Source organism: Scophthalmus maximus, chromosome 2, assembly GCF_022379125.1.
Source record: "Scophthalmus maximus strain ysfricsl-2021 chromosome 2, ASM2237912v1, whole genome shotgun sequence".
Taxonomy (NCBI): Eukaryota; Metazoa; Chordata; class Actinopteri; order Pleuronectiformes; family Scophthalmidae; genus Scophthalmus; species Scophthalmus maximus.
Genome location: NC_061516.1, coordinates 30,435,157 through 30,455,976, shown reverse-complemented (window position 1 = coordinate 30,455,976; position 20,820 = coordinate 30,435,157). Strand labels below are relative to the sequence as shown.

The following is a 20,820-nucleotide window of genomic DNA, read 5'->3' as shown; positions in this document are numbered from 1 at the left end:
ACCTTGTTTGACCAGGAGGCGACATCGCTGGCTCGGTGGACAGTGCAGCAGCAGTAGCAGGACCCCCCAGTCCCGTTGACGTGCCCTCACCTGTGCCTAGTATTGTGAAGCTGTCTACCGGGAGCTTTGATGGTGAAGCAGGTGAAGAGGAAGATGAGGCTTTAATTTGAACTATAGCATGACTTTGAATTATTAAGTGCCCCTTTTTAAGATGAATTGATTCTATTGTTTTACTGTTGCAACACAAATTAAATGGGACATTCTCATTCCTGCACATGTTCTACAGGTTCAGGGAAGCTGTTCAGGAGACACAGCAAGAACGACAACGTGTCTCTCCCCGATGATGACGCCCCGCTGGCACCGGGGGATGTAGTCAGCCAGTCTCAACAGCAGCGGCAAAAATCCTTTGCTGAGCGCAGCTGTAGCTTCAGTGCGGAAACTCGTGCAGGAATGCTCCTGGAGAAAGGCGTGGACCACATGGCCAGCCAGATGGGCGCTGACGCTCGTATCCTGACCGCAGCTCTTTCTGCCGGCCAGAGTCCACCCCCCAGCAGTGGTCCCAAAGCACTTTTCAAAGATCTGGAGGAGGAGCCTGAGGATGATCAGGGCTTGACACTTGGGAAGCTACCAGTGGAAGAGGGGCTAGGAGCAGCAGCACTAGGGAAGGGAGATGAAGATGATGTGGAGGGGACTGAGGAAAAAATGGAAAAACAGGAGGGATCGCAAACGGAGGCACATGAGGATGAGTCTGGGGTGCGAGGAGCGACCCTGGAGAGGGCAGACGTCAAGGTCGGCGCCGACCCACTTTCCCTCCTGGTGTCGGAGACCAAAGAGTCTGCCTCTGTCGCCAGCCAGGAGCAACCACGCTCGGTGCCTGCTGTGGTGTCCCGCAACCTGGCCGAGGAGATCGAAATGTACATGAGCCTGCGCAGCCCTCTCGGTGTCAAGTCCTCCAGCATGGAGCTCCAGCAGTCCCAGGGCGAGTCCACCGACGCATCACCGCCCAAGCAGCCTTTGGAGCGCAGGTCCAGCCTTCCTGTGCCTCCCGTCAAAACTCCAACCGGCTCTCCGGGCGACACACCCAAGCGTAGCCCCAACACCATCACTCGCTCCAAGACATTTGCTGTGAAGACAAAGACCCCGGCCAGCACCACGGCGAGTCCAAGTACTAGATCGTCCTCGCTGACGGCGTTGGTCAAGTCCTCGCAGGGAGGGTCTCTGGGCTCGGTCATAAACTCTTTTTCAGGCATCAAGATGGACACTCTCTTGTCGGGCCCTAAAATTGATGTGCTGAAGTCTAGCATGAAGCAGGCGGCAAATGTAGCCAGCAAAGTGTGGGGGGCGGTGGCTTCAGCTTACTCCTACTCAGATGACGAGGTGAGATTCCAGATATTTACAACATATTTTTTCCTTTATTTTCTCAGCTGTGATGCTGATTGATCGTGACCACAACTTTTTCCCTAATTTCACGTTTTATCTACTTCTAGCTCGTGAATAGATAAACACAGTTAATAAACTGCAATATAATGTAGCCATCACCAAGATCTCCAATTTTGGAATAAATTATGCTTTTTTTCTTCTTTTCATTCAAAATGTAAACAAGTGCTCTATCTGACATTATTCTGCAGGATGAACAAGCTCAGGGTGGCGGCGGCGGCTTCCCAGCACATCTGGATGAACACATGTTGGCGGCACATGACGTCGATGAGAGTCCGGAAAGAGGGGCCATCCCAGCTTTGGTGGCCAACGGTTTGAACCAGAGCTGCACCAGCCTGGGCAGCAGCAGTGGCAGCAGCGACACAGGCCGAGGGACCCACCAGACACGTGAGCACACACGCTATGGTTTAAAACACATGAGGGAAAGTGGAAAAGGCAGGGGCCTAATGAAGTGCTGTGAGGTCAGCGGGTTGTGGTATCAGCTGTCCAAGTCGGATTCTGTCTCCATCTGCAGATCCAACTCCAGTGCGAGCAGGCAGGGGTCCCGACTCTGAGCAGAGCTCCTCACATCACGCTTCCTCCTCAAGCATCTACCAAAACTGTGCACTGGAGGTCAGACATAACCTTGTACAACCAACCCCTGTGGTGCGGCCGTGCTGGTGCTGCCCGGCCTGTCACATGAGTAGCAGCGAGGTTTCATTTTATTTCCCTGCTGACAGGTGCTGATGTCAAGTTGCTCCCAGTGCCGCTCCTGTGAAGCTCTGGTGTATGATGAGGAGATCATGTCGGGCTGGACAGCCGATGACTCCAACCTCAATACCAACTGTCCTTTCTGTCGCACAGCCTTCCTTCCCTTGTTGCACATCGAGTTCCACGACCTGCGCACGTTGACTGGGTAGGAACTTGTTGTCACTTCCCTGTCCTTATTTTAAAAGTGGCGTTAAGATGAATCACACAACCTTCTTCCCATTGGGGAAACAAAGGTAACAAAAGCAAATACGTTTTTTTTCCTTCTCTTTCAGGTTCTATATGAATCCCAGTGCCTCGGGAGACAGTATCCACAGCACCAGCGCCCATCCCACAGCTGGCGGTTCAGCCGACATTAAGACACCAGACCTCATCACTTTCCCTGAAGAGGAACCAAGAGAGACTCCAGATAATCACTGTGGAGCACATAAGAGGTACAACCCTATTAGGAATCACTTGCATGCACTTGGATTTACCCTGCAGGGATATTATAAGTCCAGTTGTCCTCCAGCCCCCCTCCTCACTCCTTCTGTTTCTAGTCTGATTCCAGAGCCGGTGCAGTCAGACCCTCTGGGTCTACTGGAGCACCGCGCTGGAGAGAAGCAGCAGAGATGCAGCGGGACGTCACTGACACGCAGCAACAGTGTTGGAGGTCCACTGCAGAGCCTGGACTACTCCCAGAGACCCGGCCATGGCGTCTCCACAACCAGCCTTCCCTGCAGCCTGCAAGAGATGTCGGTCAGTGCCATGCACTCTCACAAAATGAACCCTATCGCTTTTTAAAAGTCGCAGGTGACACTTTATTTTTTTGCAATGCAGTGAAATGAACTGATGGGATGCAAATGTGCGTGTGATTGTCAGGATGGCCTGGGAACCAAACGGCCAAACCCCAAGCCTGTGTCTGTGCCGTACCTCAGCCCCCTGGTGCTGCGCAAGGAGCTGGAGACCCTGTTGGAGAACGAGGGGGATCAGGTAAAGCACTCGCAAATGTACACATGTTCTGACAGTCGGCTTTTTAGCCTTATAGTCCACCACGCATGACTCCAAACCTCGAGAAGTTTGTTCCCCCTGTAAGTCCGACTTCTCTTTGTCCATCCAGGTCATCTACACCCACAAGTTCCTCAGCCAGCACCCCATCATCTTCTGGAACCTGGTGTGGTATTTCCGTCGCTTGGACCTGCCCACTCACTTACCTGGTCTCATTCTTACCTCTGAACACTGCAACAATGGAGTACAGGTTAGAGACTTACTATGGTTTTTCATTATTCCTACACAATGTCCAGATGTGTTTCCATTCATGTGCTCTTTAATATAAGTAGTATCATACTGGCACAAATATAGCTACTATATAACGTTATCTTTGCAGCTGCCTCTGACATCTCTGTCCCAGGACAGTAAGCAGGTATACGTCCAGCTCCTGTGGGACAACATCAACCTGCATAAGGAACCAGGAGATCCCCTCTACCTGCTGTGGAGGACCTTGTGTGAGTCTGCACACAAAGACACACACAGTATCAGGCCGTATCGTCCACCATCACTTGTCCACCATATCTGAGTCGAAGACCTCGATCCCGTTTAAGCGAAGGGCAAAGTGTGCGATAGTCCGCTGTGTGTCATCAAGACCTGTGGCTTTACTGCTACTCGACAAAGTTTAATTTTGTGTGTGTGTGTGTGTGTGTGTGTGTGTGTGTGTGTGTGTGTGTGTGTGTGTGTGTGTGTGTGTGTGTGTGTGTGTGTGTGTGTGTGTGTGTGTGTGTGTGTGTGTGTGTGTGTGTGTGTGTGTGTGTGTGTGTGTGTGTGTGTGTTCTAGTGGAGAAGAAGGCGACGCTGGCTCCCACCGACCACCAGGAGATTCGTACTCTCCTCAACACTATTGTCCGCAGCATCCAGACCAACGACGTCTACGGACCGATCAACCTGTTGATCCGAGAGATCAAGCGGCGCCCAGAGGGGGTCAAGCGACAAAGGTCTGCCTTGTTCTTCCTCTTTTTTTTCTTTTTACTTCACCACATTTATATGCATATAGTGTCAGTGAAAACATGCCTGTACCTCATTTGTGTGCCCTGACTTTCTCTCAGGAGTATCTATAGAGAAATAATGTTTCTTTCGCTGGTGGCCTTGGGACGGGAGAACATCGATGTAGGTGAGTGTATGTGTGAAAGGGCCACCACTCCATATAGGCTACATCCACATCGCTACGCTATCGTTTTCAAACGCATCGCTGCTGCTAAGTGCAGCCGTACTTAAGCTCCCCTGACTCTGTCAACCTCCGCTCCCGCCCTTTCACCCCGCAGAGGCCTTCGACAGGGAGTACCGGCTGGCTTACGAGGAGCTGAGCGCCGAGCAGCTCAAGTCTCTGCACCGCATCGATCGGCCGCCCACGCCCAACGTCCAGTGGTGCCTTAAAAGCTTTGGAGCTCCATTCATCTGACCGCCAACACACCTGCATCCACCTGGCCTCGTGTGGCGGCAGGAGGGAAGGATCGGTTGGTGTCGCTGCGTGTGAGCAAGGTCATCTTTTGTAATTAAACACCTCCAACTGTCCAAACATGGTACTTCTTCTTACCTCTGTCTTGAAAGATGCCCATCGTCTGCTGTTTAGTTTTTTTTTTACCACCTATCAAAGCTTTTCGTAGGTTTTCCCAAGCAGACGCCTACGAGTGGGACTGTTTCTGTTATCTGCTTGGACAGTAGCAGTGAAAATGGTGGGATGAGCTGAGGTGTTTTTCTTTACAGATGGTGTATAGAATGATGAATCACTGTACAGAATGTATTGACAGCCCCCCCCCCCCCCCCCCCCACCGTGCCTATCCCCTGATTAGTTCACTGTGAGTTGTTTATGACTGTGTACAGACCCCAACTGTTCCTTCCTGCACTTTCTAACAACAACAACAAAAAAGACACAATAGTAACTCAAGTCCACCGGTCTTTTTGTACATCTCTTCTTCTTTCTTTTTTTTACTCGAGGGAAACCTGAAACCACAGTTGCCTTTATTTTCGGAGGCAGGAAGTCGTGACGCCTCGACTGTTTGCGCCTGTGATCCGAGTCTTATTGAATGTTTCGTTGTGTACGTAGAGGTTCAGAATGAGGCTCTCCGTCTGTGTAAATCTGAGTTGGAAGCGGACATCAACCGTCAATGACAATCACTAATTATCATCACTGAAATTCAACTCATCACATTCCACATTCCCTGCAATCAAAACCGGTCTTAAGGAAGTATTGATCTCTTCAACAGCGCTCAGCCACATGAGATGAAAACCTGTAATTTGGAGAGAGAGAGATCATTTTGGGGAAAAATGTAATAAATAAATATAAATATATCAATCAATTATAAGTGAAAACGTGTGCCACACTACTGATCCACACATTGAAATAAGACACGTTCTTTTGAGTTGTAAAGACAAACAGCAGGTGGGCGCAGGGCCTCAGTGATCAGTCCAGCTTTTGTTTTTAATATCTGCATTTTTTTTAACAGTCACTCACTTGTTCAGTTTATGTGTCTCATTGTTATTATTAAGTACAGCTGTAACTTACATGTGCTTCAGCTATTCTTCACTTTTGCATAGAACCAACCGGTAAGATGTTTTAAAGTGGGAATATCGTTTGCTGACAGGATGCCTCCTACGGTTTACGTGCTGTAGCTTTGAAAATTCGTGGTAGCATTTTTGTTTTTTTCCTTCCTCTGCAAAAAGGCTTGATACTGTTTTAAGAAAGACACGACGTTGACATGACATTCCACTACGCAGATAGGAAGTAAAAGTGCTGTGTTGAACTGTTGGGGAATAGGTGTCGATGGAGGGAAAGTGACGCTGACTTGTACAGATAAAAAATTTCAATTTGCACTGCATAGATTCAAAGCCTGACCTTAAACAAAATGGGGGGCGATGCCGGGTTGAGACCGTCTCAGAATATTAACAACAAAACGGCAGTTTTTCCTCCCAAACACAGAAAGAAATTCTCAACTATTTATTTTTGTATGATTGACATTTGGATTGCAGACAGTGTAGTAACTTAGCCTTTTTCGTGACTAACAATCCCCTCTTTCCCTTTTGGAATCTGTCGTATGGATTTCCACCCTGTGTTGACTTTTGTAAATTTGACCTCCTCGTGGCAGAGGATGTACAGAAGAGACTGTTCTTTAATGATAGATTAAGTGATCTTAATCACCGTCCTGTGGAAAGGAATTGAATGTCTACACTTAAATGCGCTGCAATAAATGAATTTGTGAATTGATTGAAACTGAAATGCGTCCGGTTTCTTTCTTTTTTTTGTCTCTGTTTTGATGTGCTGTCAGATGGCATGGCACGCTTACTCGCCTGCCTCAGCTCTTTTCTCTTCTTTTTATGGCTCACATTAAATCCATTGCCAGACTGTCCATTTTTTTATTGTGGACATTGACACTGTTTACTTATTAATATTTTAATAATTCATCTCACTCATCTTCGTCCTACATTGGCAGGCCTGGGTCGACCACCGTTGTGTGTAGTGTCATACATACCTAGAATTTCTCTTAAAAGTCACTACAGCTCTGACAGTCTTTGACGTCAAAGCTTTAGCTCAGGCTGATATTGTCCAGAACATCCTTGCACATTTGGATGGTTTTAGAAAAATGCAGGGCTCATTTTTTACTTCAGCGTCATACATTTTTTATTTTCTTTAATTTCATTTTGACATTTAGGATATTTCTATGATATCCCCAATTCAGCCCTGCACGCACTCACAGTTTGCATGTTGTGATCAAAAAGCTGTCCTATCCTAACAGTGGATTTCCACGCCCGGGTCACTTCCGAAAACTCGGCATTAGTTATTGCATCTTTATTCCTACGCTATTTTGAGAGTTACTGGTGACTAGGGATGGCCCGATCCAATATTCCATATCGGTATCGGGGCAATATTGGCCAAAATGACTTGATCGGATATCGGAAGAAATAAGAAGTCAAATCCGATCCAATACAGTAAACATACCAAATAAATGCCTATTTACATATCTACTGAGCCTTGAACGACTTTCTGGCATCATCATTTTTTATGTTAATTTATTATTATTTAATTAACAGTTTACAATTTAATTCGTTTTTTGCTTGTTTGAACTGTACTGACCATAAAAATTCTGCCAAAAGTTCTATGAGAAATAAAACAGCAGTTATCCTATGTGTGTCTTCCTTTAGGGGAATTGATTATTTGTTTCACAGTTGAGTATGAGCTTTTAGATGGCTAAGTTAAGCAGAATGCCATCCTGAACGATGCATTATTAATATTTTATTTTACGAGTGGGGAAAAGGTTGTATCAGATTAGTATGGGATCGGTATCGCCAGATACTCAGGGCTGAAGGATGGGTATCGGAATCGGACACGAAAAAAGTGATATCGTCCCATCCCTACCCTGGTGACAGTCAGAGAATTTGAACACATGTAACATGAGTGATATGAGAAAATAAATCATATTTATTTACACCTGCATTTTTAAAAATTGAACCTGCTTTATATCAATGATTTTGAGGAGGGAATTTTCAGAGATGAGCCAAAGGCTGATATTTTTTTTTTTATTGTAAGATTTGACAGATTTGAATACGCGGATGAGGCGCGCGTGCAGGTGCGCGTGCAGAGCCGAGATGTCTCTGAGACGGAAGAGGAACGCGGGCGATGCCCAGAGCAAGGAGCGTATTGGACAGTTTAAAATATACTAATAAATAAATAAATAGTGATAACTATCAGGTGCGTGATTTCAGTGCAGACTTCAATGGGGTAATGGCTTTGGGATTAACCTGTTCATTAGTCTTGTGGTTGGTGCTTTGGGGGTAAAATCGAACAATTATCTCGGAGGATGTGCGTTCACAAAAATTCTTACAATTTACTTACAATGCAGGAAGTAATAACGAAACAGACTGCCCTACGTTTTCATTAAAATCTATGACTGCCCCCCACATGTATTTGCCTGGTTTGGCCAGAGGGTGGCAGCAGACTGTTTTCCCAGTCGCCGGTGCGGCACTGCGCTCCGCGGCCCACCTGTCCACAACCGTTGCGTCAAGTTGCCGTGACCGACTGGGACACAACAGGAAACTAGGGGTGTTGTCGTTAAAATAAAAGCCTAAATTTGTATGAGTTGAAAAAAATCATCCATTCTGTCCCACCAAGAGCCTTCGGATTTCCCCCCTAAAGAAATTAAATTACATCTGGACCAATTACAAGTAGCAAATCATTGCTTTTCTATATGGACCTTAAAACATGTAATAATAATAACTCAAAAATAATCAGAAGAATATCAAATTTGCTACAGGAGGATTTATTTTCATCAAGTGATCAAATCAACGTTTGTTTTTTTTTAAATTTTTTTATACATATTCTGAATATAAAATACCAAGCTGTATAATATTCATGCACGAGTGTATCTTCTAAGTAAGCACATGTTTATTCATTATATGAATAAAATGTGCCAAACACTTTAGAAAGCTATGTATTATGATCATGTTGTTGTTGTTTTGAATAGTCATACCATACCACCTCGCTCATCGAGGTTCTTTTATTTGGAAGGATAAATCAACCGGAAATGTGTGTGTGTGTGTACGTGGTAACTGCAGGTAACAAAACACTGGTCCTGTCCAGCCCACGGAGGCTCGGATGAGGAAGTGGATCCACTGATACGTGCGCTGATTTGGACGGCTATTTTAAAAAAAAAAATCTTTATTTAAAGTAAGTAAGTATGTTTTCATTTGTCGGGTATGAAATCACGACTGACGCTCAGCGCGTCGTGTTGTTGTTTCATTCATTTTAATTGTTGTTGTATGTGAGGGCGCGTGTGACAGGGGCAGGTTAGCTAGCTGAGGCTAGCTGAGGCTAGCTAACAGCACAACAAGGCTCCTGGTGGAGCAGGGCGAGGCGGAACTATCATCATCATCGTCATCGTCATCCTCACAACGATCACAATGACTTGTCATAACGCAGTCGGACTGGTTGTGCTCCTGTTGGAACCTGTGTTGTCTGATGGAGGCTGAACTCGTCTGACAGAAACCTGCTCTGTAACACAGTCGTTCGTGATCGTAATGTCATGATCGTGACCTCGTGCCCCCCAGCACGTGTCACACGAGGGTATTCCAAGTCGTTCTCCTCTGCTGTTCGTCTGTCATCCATGTGGGTGAAGTGAACCAGTTGCTGATGATGAGCATGACATGTGCATGACGGAGGTGGGAGCGAGGAGCAGGGACATCATTCAAAAGGTCTGTCTTTTCTCTTGTTTTACACGCTAGGTTTCCCCCGGAGTCCCAGCGGCCATGAAGCTCCGACTGCACTTCGTGGTGGACCCCACGGGGTGGCTGTGCATCGGGCTTGTCTTTGGGATCTGGCTCTACAACACGTTCTTCATCCCTACGCTGGTCCTGCTTCCACACTACAACCAAGGACACATCCCCTGGGCCGCGGTTGTGTGTGAGTATGGAGGTGTTTGACCTATCGCTCAGGGGCCACTGAAGGTCACGAGAACATAGACATACTGTAATACTCGTTATTATGACAGTGACTTTGGATTGAACCTAAAGTTGTGTGTTTCCTCAGGTTATTACGTAGCGTCAGCGCTCTGCATGGCGGCCCTCTTCAGAGCTTCCACAGCAGATCCCGGGCGCCTTCCCGTGGACCCCCACATACCTCACTCTGGTGCGCACGCAGTCAAGTCAAGCCCACCTTTCTTTCTTCCTGCTTTACCATTTCTTACAAAGCAAAAAAGAAAAGTGTCATCTTTCATTGTTCCAATTGATCAGATAGTGACACTGTTTTTTCCCATTCATCCGTTAATCTGTAAAGCCTATAAATAGGTAAATGGACAAATTAGGGAGGTTAAACGGTTATTGTTTTACTTTCTTTTATTGTTGCCAGTTCTACCAGTAATCAAATATCAACTGTTGTGTCTTTGTGTCACAGAGCGGGAGCACTGGGAGCTGTGCAACAAGTGCAACTTAATGAGACCTAAAAGGTCCCACCACTGCAGTCGCTGTGGTCACTGTGTGCGCAGGATGGACCACCACTGTCCCTGGTGAGGAATGTCCACCGCTGATGATGTTCTCATGGCACAAACAGTATGACAGCGTTCCTATCGAAAAATCCAAAATTCAGGTTTAAAAACTGTTCACCCTAACAGTCTTCCTAGTTTACACCAGTATTGATCTGTACTCTTATTTTTGTACTGTACTGATGACACTCTTTCCTATTCTAATAGTTTTGGAGAAGCACTGATTGTTTTTTCATCAAAATAGATGATCTCATATCCCATGCCAGTATAAACATAAATTATTCAAGAACATTTGCCGAATCCCGTTCATTTCCCAGGATCAACAACTGTGTGGGAGAAGACAACCACTGGCTCTTCCTGCAGCTCTGTTTCTACGCTCAGGTGCTCAGTTTGTACACCCTGGTGTTGGACTTCTGCCAGTACTACTACTTCCAGCCACTGACGGGACTCGACCAGGTACGTTCTGCTGGAATATCAGTAAATGATTCCTTCAGTTGGCAGAATATTGTTTTGGCAGATCACAGATCACAGGTATACAGTGGTGTGAAAACCTGTTTGCCCCCTTCCTGATTTATTATTTTTTTGCATGTTTGTCATACTAAAATGTTTCAGATCATCAAACAAATTTAAATATAAGACAAAGATAACACAGGTAAAAACACAAAATGCAGTTTTTAAATGAAGGTTTTTATTATTAAGGGGGAAAAAGATCCAAACCTACATGGCCCTGTGTGTAAAAGTGTTTGCCCCCCCTGTTAAAACATAACTTAACTGTGGTTTATCACACCTGAGTTCAAATTCTCTAGCCACACCCAGTCTGTAAAAGGTTATAAAGCCGTTTCTAAAGCTTTGTGACTCCAGCGAACCACAGTGAGAGCCATTATCCACCAATGGCGAAAACATGGAACAGTGGTGAACATTCCCAGGAGTGGCCGGCCGACCAAAATTACCCCAAGAGCGCAGCGACGACTCATCCAAGAGGTCACAAAAGACCCCACAACAACATCCAAAGAACTGCAGGCCTCACTTGCCTCAGTGAAGGTCAGTGTTCATGACTCCACCATAAGAAAGAGACTGGGCAAAAATGGCCTGCATGGCAGAGTTCAAGACGAAAACCACTGCTGAGCAAAAAGAACATTAAGGCTCGTCTCATTTTTGCCAGAAAACATCTTGATGATCCCCAAGACTTTTGAAAAAATACTCTGTGGACTGACGAGACAAAAGTTGAACTTTTTGGAAGGTGTGTGTCCCATTACATGGCGTAAAAGTAACTCTGCATTTCAGAAAAAGAACATCATACCAACAGTAAAATGTGGTGGTGGTAGTGTGATGGTCTGGGCCTGTATGCTGCTTCAGGACCTGGAAGACTGGCTGTGATAAATGGAACCATGAATTCTGCTGTCTACCAAAACATCCTGAAGGAGAATGTCCTGCCATCTGTTCGTGACCTCGAGCTGAAGTGAACTTGGGTTCTGCAGCAGGACAATGATCCAAACACACCAGCAAGTCCGCCTCTGAATGGCTGATGAAGAACAAAATGAAGACTTTGGAGTGGCCTAGTCAAAGTCCTGAGCTGAATCCTATTGAGATACTGTGGCATGACCTTAAAAATGCGGTTCATGCTCGAAAACCCTCCAATGTGGCTGAATTACAACAATTCTGCAAAGATGAGTGGGCCAAAATTCCTCCTCAACGCTGTAAAAGACTCATTGCAAGTTATCGCAAACGCTTGATTGCAGTTGTTGCTGCAAAGGGTGGTTCAACCAGTTGGTAGGTTTAGGGGGCAATCACTTTTTCACACAGGGCCATGTAGGTTTGGATTTTTTTTCCCCTTAATAATAAAAACCTTCATTTAAAAACTGCATTTTGTGTTTACCTGTGTTATCTTTGTCTTATATTTGAATTAGTTTGATGATCTGAAACATTTAGGAGTGACAAACATGCAAAAAAATAAGAAATCAGGAAGGGGGCAGACAGGGTTTCATACCACTGCAGGCGCGGTTTTGGACTACTCATATTTACTGTTGTCTTAAAGCCACAGTAGCTGCGCCGAATGCTTTGCTACATGTCAGCCACATTACTGGTAACATATAAAAGTTCATATTTGTCTATGAAAGATGCATCAGATAAGAGCATTTGTTTCTGCTCTGACCCCCCCCAGGAGAAGTTTACAACACGCCACGAACTGGCTCTGCTGCGAGTCTCGACGCTCATGGGTCTGGTCATGTTTGGTGGCATGACGAGCTTGTTTTACACCCAGATGACGGGCATCCTGTCTGTGAGTACTGAGGAATGACCAGAGGACTCGTTATCCTGTTTCCAATGACATTTCCGGCTGCAACTACGTCAGCGTAATGACATCTTCTCCTAATAGTGTAGCAACCATCTCAGAGGGAATGAAACTGTTAGTAGGATCTGAAAACATAAGCGTGATGGCACTTCATGTTTACAGTATCATTAAGTCGTTTTTTTTGCCCTGTTGAATGAAAGTTATGTCTTTTGTGCAAGCGAGGCAGCAGCACATCAAGCTTCAGCCAGAGCGGCGTGACGGTGCACAAAAATAAAACGATCAATGCCAGAAATGCAGGGATCAGTAGAGAAGAAACAAAAGCCAAACGTGTGTGTGTGTGTGTGTGTGTGTGTGTGTGTGTGTGTGTGTGTGTGTGTGTGTGTGTGTGTGTGTGTGTGTGTGTGTGTGTGTGTGTGTGTGTGTGTGTGTGTGTGTGTGTGTGTGTGTGTGTGTGTGTGTGTGTGTGTGTGTGTGTGTGTGTGTGTGTGTGTACGTCCTGTCAGAGGCCACATTCTACCTGGAAGATATATAGAATATATTTGGTGACTCAACAAAATCATTTAATAAGCCAAAGTACTTTACAAGCTTTTGCCGCTGAAATCTATGAAATATCTATATGCAACCTCCATGATCAGATGGGAAACAGCAAGCTTATGTTGTTATGTTTTGACTACTCATCGTTTGACACTTCAATCTAAAGAGCTTCTCCTTTTAAAACTCCACTCATCTTTCTTTGTCCTTTGCCCCCCCCCCCCCCCCTTTTTACAGGATACTACCACCATTGAGAAAATGGCTCAGTTCTCAAATGAAATGTAAGTCTGCTTTACCCCCGCCTGTTTCTTGAAGCTAAGCTAAGCTAACCAGCTGTTGGCTCCAGCTCCATGTTGAAGAGAGATATTAAAGCGGTGTCGCGTTTCCGGCTCGTGTTCCTTTCAACTGTTCTCATAGGTCGAACAATGGCTGATAATGACCTTTTCCCTCCTCTTCCTCAGATACGGCTCCAAGAGATCCTGGCAGTGGGCCCTCGCTGAAGTCTGCGGCACTCGCTGGAAACTCCTGTGGCTCATCCCGCTGCGAGCCAGGCAGGCGCTCCAAGCCGGCCACCACTTCCGCACCCACGTGTAGGTGGACGGCCCCGCACTACCTCCCGCCTGCACAGATGACACACTGTATGCACACTTTTAAGAATCCATCCGCTCGCCTTCACTGCCCTCTCCTGTGCTCCGGGAGCTCGGTTCGTCAGTGGATACTTGACGCTTTTATTTACGTGTGTTGTTGTTGCTGGGTTTTTTTTTGCCCTTTCTCTACGAGACCCAGACCGGAGGTAAACAGGGTCAAGAAACACTTTTGGGAGCGATGGGGAAATGTTTCGCTGTTTTTTTTACTCACTGTGACGGCTACTTTCAGCATTTGGAAACCACTTTAGAGGGATGGAAGTCTTCATGTGAAAGCAGCTGGCAAAAGGGAGCCCTCTCAGGTTGCTTTAGTAAAAAAGAGCCTTTACTACTGACCTTTAATCAGCCACAGACAGAACAAGGGTGACTTCAGTGTGTCTGTTGGAAAGGCAAAGTGTTTTGTAAAAAGTTTGTGCCTTGTTTCTTTTAGCTATGTCTTTTTTATTTGTTACACACTTTTTTTTTTTTTTTAACGTTTGCTGGTTGGTGGTCTTCCAGTTTCGAACTTTTCGCGTGAACAGCGACGGGACCCGGCGTCAGACGCGTTCCCCCGCTAACGGGCTACTGGTGATCATTCATGAATGTTTCGCCTGCATTGTTCTTTGATTGTTTTACCTCTGAAGTGATGTTTTATGAAGTGATGTTTTATGAAGTGATGTTTTATGAAGCGCGGCCACCGGACAAAGTTGATAACGTGGGACCAGCCGGCTATGAAGATGTGTAATGAACAGGGAGAAAGTTAACCCTTTCACGTGCCGCAGGAAAAGAACCCAGATTGACAGATGCAGTTTATTTTGATGTCATAATCCAACCTGGTGTCTAATCGGAAGTCGACGTTTTGGGGAAGTTACAAGAAAAGTTCTCTGTCTTTGCACCAGTTGAATGAATTAGATATAACATTGTAATTTTAGTGAGCTTTAGAGGTGTAGACAAGCAGATTCTGTTCTGGACAGAACCTGGCCCTCCGTTTCCCTATATTCCTGCTCTTAAGGCATCATTGGTTTATTCTTCTCATTCTAGTGCTGCGGCTGTCATAGATGCGTCCTTCAACGTGTCTGAACCCAGACACGAGCGGATCAGTGTGCTAGTTCTGAAATTGTCTTTGATTTTGCTGTAACTCTGGTACTGATTAGATATTTAAATGAATTCTTCAACATGTTTCATTGCATAACAGTAATAATAATAATAATAACTAGCATAGCGTGGTTGTCAGGGTCTATAATACTTGGCAATCTGTCAGCTTGACGTGTAGACAAAGCTTTCCATGTATTGGAAACATTACGATATCCAAGTAGTATAATATAAGTGCCTGTCTAGGTCTCCTTGTTACGCTCACCGTACATCATCATCATCATCATCATGTTAGTCTTCATACAAGCCAAAGACCTGGGGAAATGTTGCAATAGTCGGCAAGCATTGAGTAAATGCATGTTTCACCAAAATTATGAAGATAGTGGTTCGATATAATATGCACTGATTTTCACACGCGCACGCCGTCTGTTCTCCCGCGTCGGTCTCGGAACAGAAGTCCTCACTTGAACTTAACTTATTTGACGTGTATGCTTCGTTTTACTCGTACCTCTTAATCAAACCTGTCACATTTGCATGAGTGTGTGTTGATAACTTTGCTCAGTGGTTTTTATAACTCAGATTCAGGTTTTTTGGATGTTTTTTTTGATTGATTTTTTCTGGGGGTTGTGGGGATAAAGGGTGTGATTGGCAGTAAAAAAAGGGGATACTACTGACGAATCACATCCGCAATTTATTTTATACAAGCAATAAGCATTGTGTGTTTGTAAAGCCATCTTTACTGTTATAAACAGTGGTGAAAATCCGATATGTATTGTGAAGTATAGGAGCTGGTGGAAGGTTTTCACCCGCCACTCACTAACCGGGTGATAACCGGATTTGATTGTTTATCAATGCATCGGTAACCTCAGCCAAGAAGACTACTGTAGCTGCTGTGTGTAAAGCATATCTGCCATTCGCAACATGTCAGCCACAAGACCTTGCGATTTTAGTATCAGCTAATCAGAGAGGCTCAAATTCATTTGGTGAGTCAATGGAGATGTGAACACATCGGAGAGGCCGTGCTCACTCATTTGCCTCAGCCGTTATCTGGCGTCCCCCAGAGCCCTCTGATCAGACCCCTTCTCTTTTGTTCACATCGTTTATTGTGTTATCAAGTGCTCTCTCTCTCTCTCTATATATATATATATATATATATATATACACACATATTATAATTTTTTTTATAATTTTTTTATACAATCGTCATTCACTAGAACAGATATGTTTTGTGAACTGGTTTTTTTTATGTATAGAAAGCCTGTAAAATTAATTCACAGTTAATTACATAAGAAGAGTGTGTAAAATGTGATTATAGAAAATATCAGATTCCAATAAATTAGATTATAAATAGGTCTGAGCCTATTCTTTCTATCTGGCAACTTCAATTTTGGCTGCAGCTAAAGCTTAATTTTCCCATTTTATGGAAATGATGAGGGTAATAAGTGTTAGCATGTTATGTACATACTGGCTGGTTTGGCCTATCGGGAGACTTCACGTACCGGAGACACTGTAATGAAATGTCCTGCTCTTTACTGCGACGATAAGTCAAAAATGTCTGTTGTGAAAAAGTTTCTTTGAGCTGTTTAATATTCGCTGTTAACTATACACATGTAACAAGTCCACACTTTTGTTTTTTCTTCTCCATGGGCGAGATGATACTGAACAAAAGACACAAAACATGTAATTCTAAGTGAATACACTGCATGAATACTTCACTTGCTGTTAGTTTGTGTCACATCAGAAGAGCCCGAGCAGCAGTTGAGCTGTCTCACACCGAAGGGCCATTGTCCTAAAAGTCTGTGAGGCGTGTGTAATGTGTTCATGCTCCGTGAACATAATCTATGAGTGTTGTCTAAAATGGTTTGATTTCATTAACATACTCTGAACACACACACACACACACACACACACACACACACACACACACACACACACACACACACACACACACACACACACACACACACACACACACACACACACACACACACACACGCACACACACACACACACTAGCAACCTCCAATATCAACTTAAATCTTGATTTGACCCAGCAGGGTTATCCAAGTTATACTAATTGGTTATTAATATGCCAATCCAAACTTTGATTCTTTACATTACCTTCATTCGGGCTTTTAGTTGTTTTCATGTCACAGATAAGAAGTGTCTTTTTCAAAATTTCTTTTCAATTAAAATCAAAGATTAAATTACACCAAACATAAAACTGACTTTTTCAAGAGTTCTTGTCAATTCCCTGTAGGATACCTGGAGATCTCGGAGCATCCCAGAAATACACACAATCTCTTAAATATATGTAAAAATAGACATAAAATACCAAGCTTATCCAATCATTTTACACCATCCATATGCTCGGTGCTTGATCCTGATGTGGGTGCTTTTATGATTTGAAGGAGCACAGACACTTTTAGGTTACAGAGACAAACATACTGTACTCCCTAAATGAATAAGAGTCCTTTGTGCTTTTAACACACGGCCACGCGGCTGTATCTTTAAATTAACCAGTGTTAATATCAGCACCTGCTGACTCTAGAAGAAGAGAATATTCTTCATTATACGCACAATACAATTAATATCTATCTTAGTGTTTGCATTGAAACACATTAGAACATGTTTTGTATGTCTGAATGTAATTAATGTGCCGGGGTTGAAATAGAATTTGTCAATTTGGGCCTCGGATGGTAGAATTGAAGGAGTCCAGTCTAGATAATAGCGGCAGCCAGCCTGGGTTAAACGTGTTCTTAATCTCTGGCAATTGGTTGGTCAACTGAACTAATTAAATAAGTGACCACCTGCTAGTTTTACAGTATATGGCATCTGGCCGAACAAAAGAAATAATTAGCCGCGTGCTTGATAAACATAAACTAGGCCTGGAACAGTTCGCTCTCACATACAAGGCTGTTTACCTGTCTAGGATTGGAGTTATTGGCTTGGCGTGTTCCGCTGCCTTTTTTTTTTTTTTTGCCAAGCCGAGACAAGGATTAAGTCTACACGATGGAACATAGAATTTATTATCCGATCAGCAAATATGGGTAGCACGATCATTTTTTAGATTTCAATCCCTATGGGCCATACTTCCTGTATGATTGGGTGATTAGGGTCATCCCCAGCATCAGCTATACTGTTTTTTGACATAGTGCTCCATCACAGATCTGTACATATGTCTGGCACCAATTGGTTGCCTTCTTATCATTTGAGAATGAACAATTTCCTGTGTACTTTAGAAGGCACAACATTAGAAATTTGAATTTCTTACCGAATCTGATTCCAATTTGTCTAATTTCTAAAAGGTTTTTTCTCTCCCTATTGATAAAAGCATGATTAGATTTGTCAGACTTCAGCGAGTCACCGGCGGGTGGGGTTGCTGGTGGCAGGTGTCTGCCGCGTTCCCTCCATTTTTCCTGCGCCCACAGTTGAACTTTCTGCACACGGAGGTATTGATTGGCGTATTGATTTTCAAATAAGCTCCCGTGGTAGAAAGTAGAAATCCAATTAAAAGTTGAACTTGAAACGGTTAATCCAATCAAGACGATGAAATGTATCGATTTTACCCTCAAAATCAATAAGGCGCATGCGGCGTCCGCGTATGGGCCTCGGCCTAAACATTGTCCTTTCTCCAAACTCATGGAGGCGTATGGCCTCAGCTGAAGGTGTCAGACAATATTTCAGTTTTTTTGATCAGCTTTTTCATAGAAGTGATTTCAAATCTACAAACTATGTTTACCCTGTTTCCAAGATTGTTTGTATCATCTCCCATAACAGATCTGCGGGTGTTAATATGAATAAAAAATACCTTTGTAAAGAAGCTAATAGTACAAATGAAACCTTTTTTAAAAAGCTATGTATTGTTGCTTTATCCATCAGCGGCTTTCATGCATTTTATATTCCTTCTGATAACGCAAGCCACAGTGCTAAGTGACTCAATGTCTTTCAGAGTCCAATTCATCCGCCTGTTCCGTGTGCTGATCGGCTGACATTTGCCTTCCGTGATGACTGTGGAGTGTCTCATTGTTCTCTGTGCTTAAGAGCCAATTAAATTACCCGGCTCCTAATTAGTGCTTTATTGAAGTCGGGCGTGATGAAAAGGTCAACCTTGAACAGGTACTTATTAAGAGCAGCGACACACAGAGCAATCAGCTGTTGTGGACACTACAGGCGCCCACATGTGTGAAGACGTCCTGCTTTATTTCCACCATATTTTCTAACTCAAGGCTATCCATCATTCATTTTCAATTCTACCATGTGACTTTACATGGACTTATGACTTGTGTGTGTGTGTGTGTGTGCCAATGTAATCAAGTGAAGCCCTTGTCTTCATTTGCAGTTTTTCCTTTATCTTCATCTGTTTGTTGTAACTAATGCTAAGTAGCTGTTGCTAAGTCCACCCACCGTCCCTGTGGGGAAATCCAGCTGCCAGCGGGCGGCCTCGGTGAGGAGGATTGGAATGTGGCGGGAGAGAAAAGGTCTTTTCAGCCGGCGGTCAGATAACATTTACATGGACACGCCGAAACGACTTAATTCACGGATCGAAATACAGTCGGGCCCCCAGTAAGGCCCCCCGACACTTGATCTCCATGACCGGTTTTAACGGTAATAGACTGGGCCACCTTTTAATAAGAACAATCATTTTCAGTTACATGAGTTAATCCTCGAACAAAGTCCTCACTGCACTGCATTTTTTTATTTTTTTATATACGCAGAAGAAGTCAAGAGGATCAAAATGGCCTCGGGCTCAGTGAGTAAATCCCAGCACCGGTTTTCAGTTGTTGTATTCTTAAACAAACGCATGAGGTTCAAACAGAAAGATGGAGTTCAGCACTGAGCCACAATTAGATTCCATTAGATTAGATTCAACTTTATTGTCTTCTGGCAGAGTACAAGTATAGAAAAATGAAATGCAGTTGACATCCAACCAGAAGTGCAGGGTTACAGGGACAGACAAGGAGTATGGGGGGTTTGTACAGAGAGTATAAATAGACATTGTATATAAATAATATACATGTAATTTGTATGTATATTTGCACAGGGCATATAGCTTGTTTGACCCTATTCTACATTTCAGAAGAGATGTGAGTGTTCAGGAGGAGAGGATGCATTTCCCCCACACAACCACATTACAGATCGCAGCCAAATCAACACAGCGTTTGCATTTTTGACACCGAGATGTCCCTGTTGTTGTAATTACTCTCAGAGTCAAGCGTAACTTCCAGCAGTCTGTAGAACAAGTGTAAGAGAGGGGGGAGAGGGGGGAGAGGGCGGGGGGAGGAGGCTTGTGTAGGAGGGGGGTGGCGAGGGTCGCAGGGGTCATGGCTCTTGTAATTACCACAGTCAGGTTCAAGTCCCTCGTCAAGCTGTTGCTGATTTTTTCTCCTCCTCCCCCCCCCCCCCCCCCCACCCATAATGCAGTGTTGTCAGGGACTGGCCTTCGTGTGGCACAGCATGCCTCCACTGATGCCCCTTTGATTAGGTTTCTTATCTTCCACCGGGCTGCATCCGATGAGAGCCGGGAGCACAGCGAGCGCCGGGAGCACAGCGATGGCTGGGACACTGACAGAGACGTCCATTAAATGGCAGCTGTGTTACGACATGTCAGCCAGGACGTGGTGGATGGTGAGTGGAGCTCTCTTTTATCTCGTCCTTGTGGCGGACATCCCCATCGAGGCAAAGTCAACTTGAAAAAAAGAAGTAAATCGACAAAATCCGAGATGTTGTGCGGCCACATTTGAAGACGGTGTGAGGAAGACATTATCATTTGGCAGGTCTGTCTCCTACACATCCTCCTCTTCCGACTGCCCAAATAGAATTGACCACAGGGACGTTTGGTTTGTGGCTTTATCTGTCCGTGCCCAGGTCGAGACTGACCACGTTTGCTCAACCGATGGTTTTTACAAAAAGGAATTCCTGGCACATTGATCTGTAAATGTGATAAATGTGATGAATGTGATTCTCAAGGCCGGCGGTTGTAGCTGTGTTCACTTCAATGTGACTGCAAAGATTGAAAAAAAATAATATTTCAGCGAGATGAACGACTCGGGGTACGTCCTCAGTTTGCCCCTCAGAATGAGAGCGTTCCTCGAGTGCA

General features: G+C 44.6%; 2 protein-coding genes across 6 annotated transcripts in view; both read left to right on the top strand.

Moving 5' to 3' along the window:
* dennd4c (DENN/MADD domain containing 4C) overlaps nucleotides 1–6,424 on the top strand; it is a 29,828-nt gene extending 23,404 nt beyond the window's left edge. For all 4 annotated transcript variants that reach the window (XM_035625103.2, XM_035625104.2, XM_035625102.2 and 1 more), the window contains 13 exons: nucleotides 16–141; nucleotides 287–1,377; nucleotides 1,629–1,824; nucleotides 1,952–2,049; nucleotides 2,157–2,332; nucleotides 2,460–2,618; nucleotides 2,724–2,922; nucleotides 3,046–3,156; nucleotides 3,284–3,421; nucleotides 3,551–3,668; nucleotides 3,995–4,151; nucleotides 4,263–4,327; nucleotides 4,479–6,424. In XM_035625103.2, the coding sequence (XP_035480996.2) occupies nucleotides 16–141; nucleotides 287–1,377; nucleotides 1,629–1,824; nucleotides 1,952–2,049; nucleotides 2,157–2,332; nucleotides 2,460–2,618; nucleotides 2,724–2,922; nucleotides 3,046–3,156; nucleotides 3,284–3,421; nucleotides 3,551–3,668; nucleotides 3,995–4,151; nucleotides 4,263–4,327; nucleotides 4,479–4,615 (2,771 nt within the window). In that variant the 3' untranslated portion in view covers nucleotides 4,616–6,424. The remainder of the gene's footprint in view (nucleotides 1–15; nucleotides 142–286; nucleotides 1,378–1,628; nucleotides 1,825–1,951; nucleotides 2,050–2,156; nucleotides 2,333–2,459; nucleotides 2,619–2,723; nucleotides 2,923–3,045; nucleotides 3,157–3,283; nucleotides 3,422–3,550; nucleotides 3,669–3,994; nucleotides 4,152–4,262; nucleotides 4,328–4,478) is intronic.
* A 2,673-nt stretch (nucleotides 6,425–9,097) lies between these two features.
* On the top strand, nucleotides 9,098–16,698 carry zdhhc21 (zinc finger DHHC-type palmitoyltransferase 21). 2 transcript variants are annotated; one of them, XM_047330508.1, is made up of 8 exons: nucleotides 9,115–9,313; nucleotides 9,430–9,607; nucleotides 9,734–9,832; nucleotides 10,097–10,208; nucleotides 10,502–10,640; nucleotides 12,346–12,462; nucleotides 13,243–13,286; nucleotides 13,467–16,698. In XM_047330508.1, the coding sequence occupies exons 2-8, from the start codon at nucleotides 9,454–9,456 to the stop codon at nucleotides 13,597–13,599; spliced, it is 798 nt and encodes a 265-aa protein (XP_047186464.1). In that variant the 5' UTR covers nucleotides 9,115–9,313; nucleotides 9,430–9,453; the 3' UTR covers nucleotides 13,600–16,698. The 2 variants fall into 2 exon arrangements, with proteins under 2 accessions (XP_047186465.1, XP_047186464.1); XM_047330509.1 differs by lacking the exons at nucleotides 12,346–12,462; nucleotides 13,243–13,286; nucleotides 13,467–16,698 and adding exons at nucleotides 11,046–11,225; nucleotides 11,469–12,014 and having other exon boundaries at nucleotides 9,098–9,313.
* The last annotated feature ends 4,122 nt before the right edge of the window (nucleotides 16,699–20,820 follow it).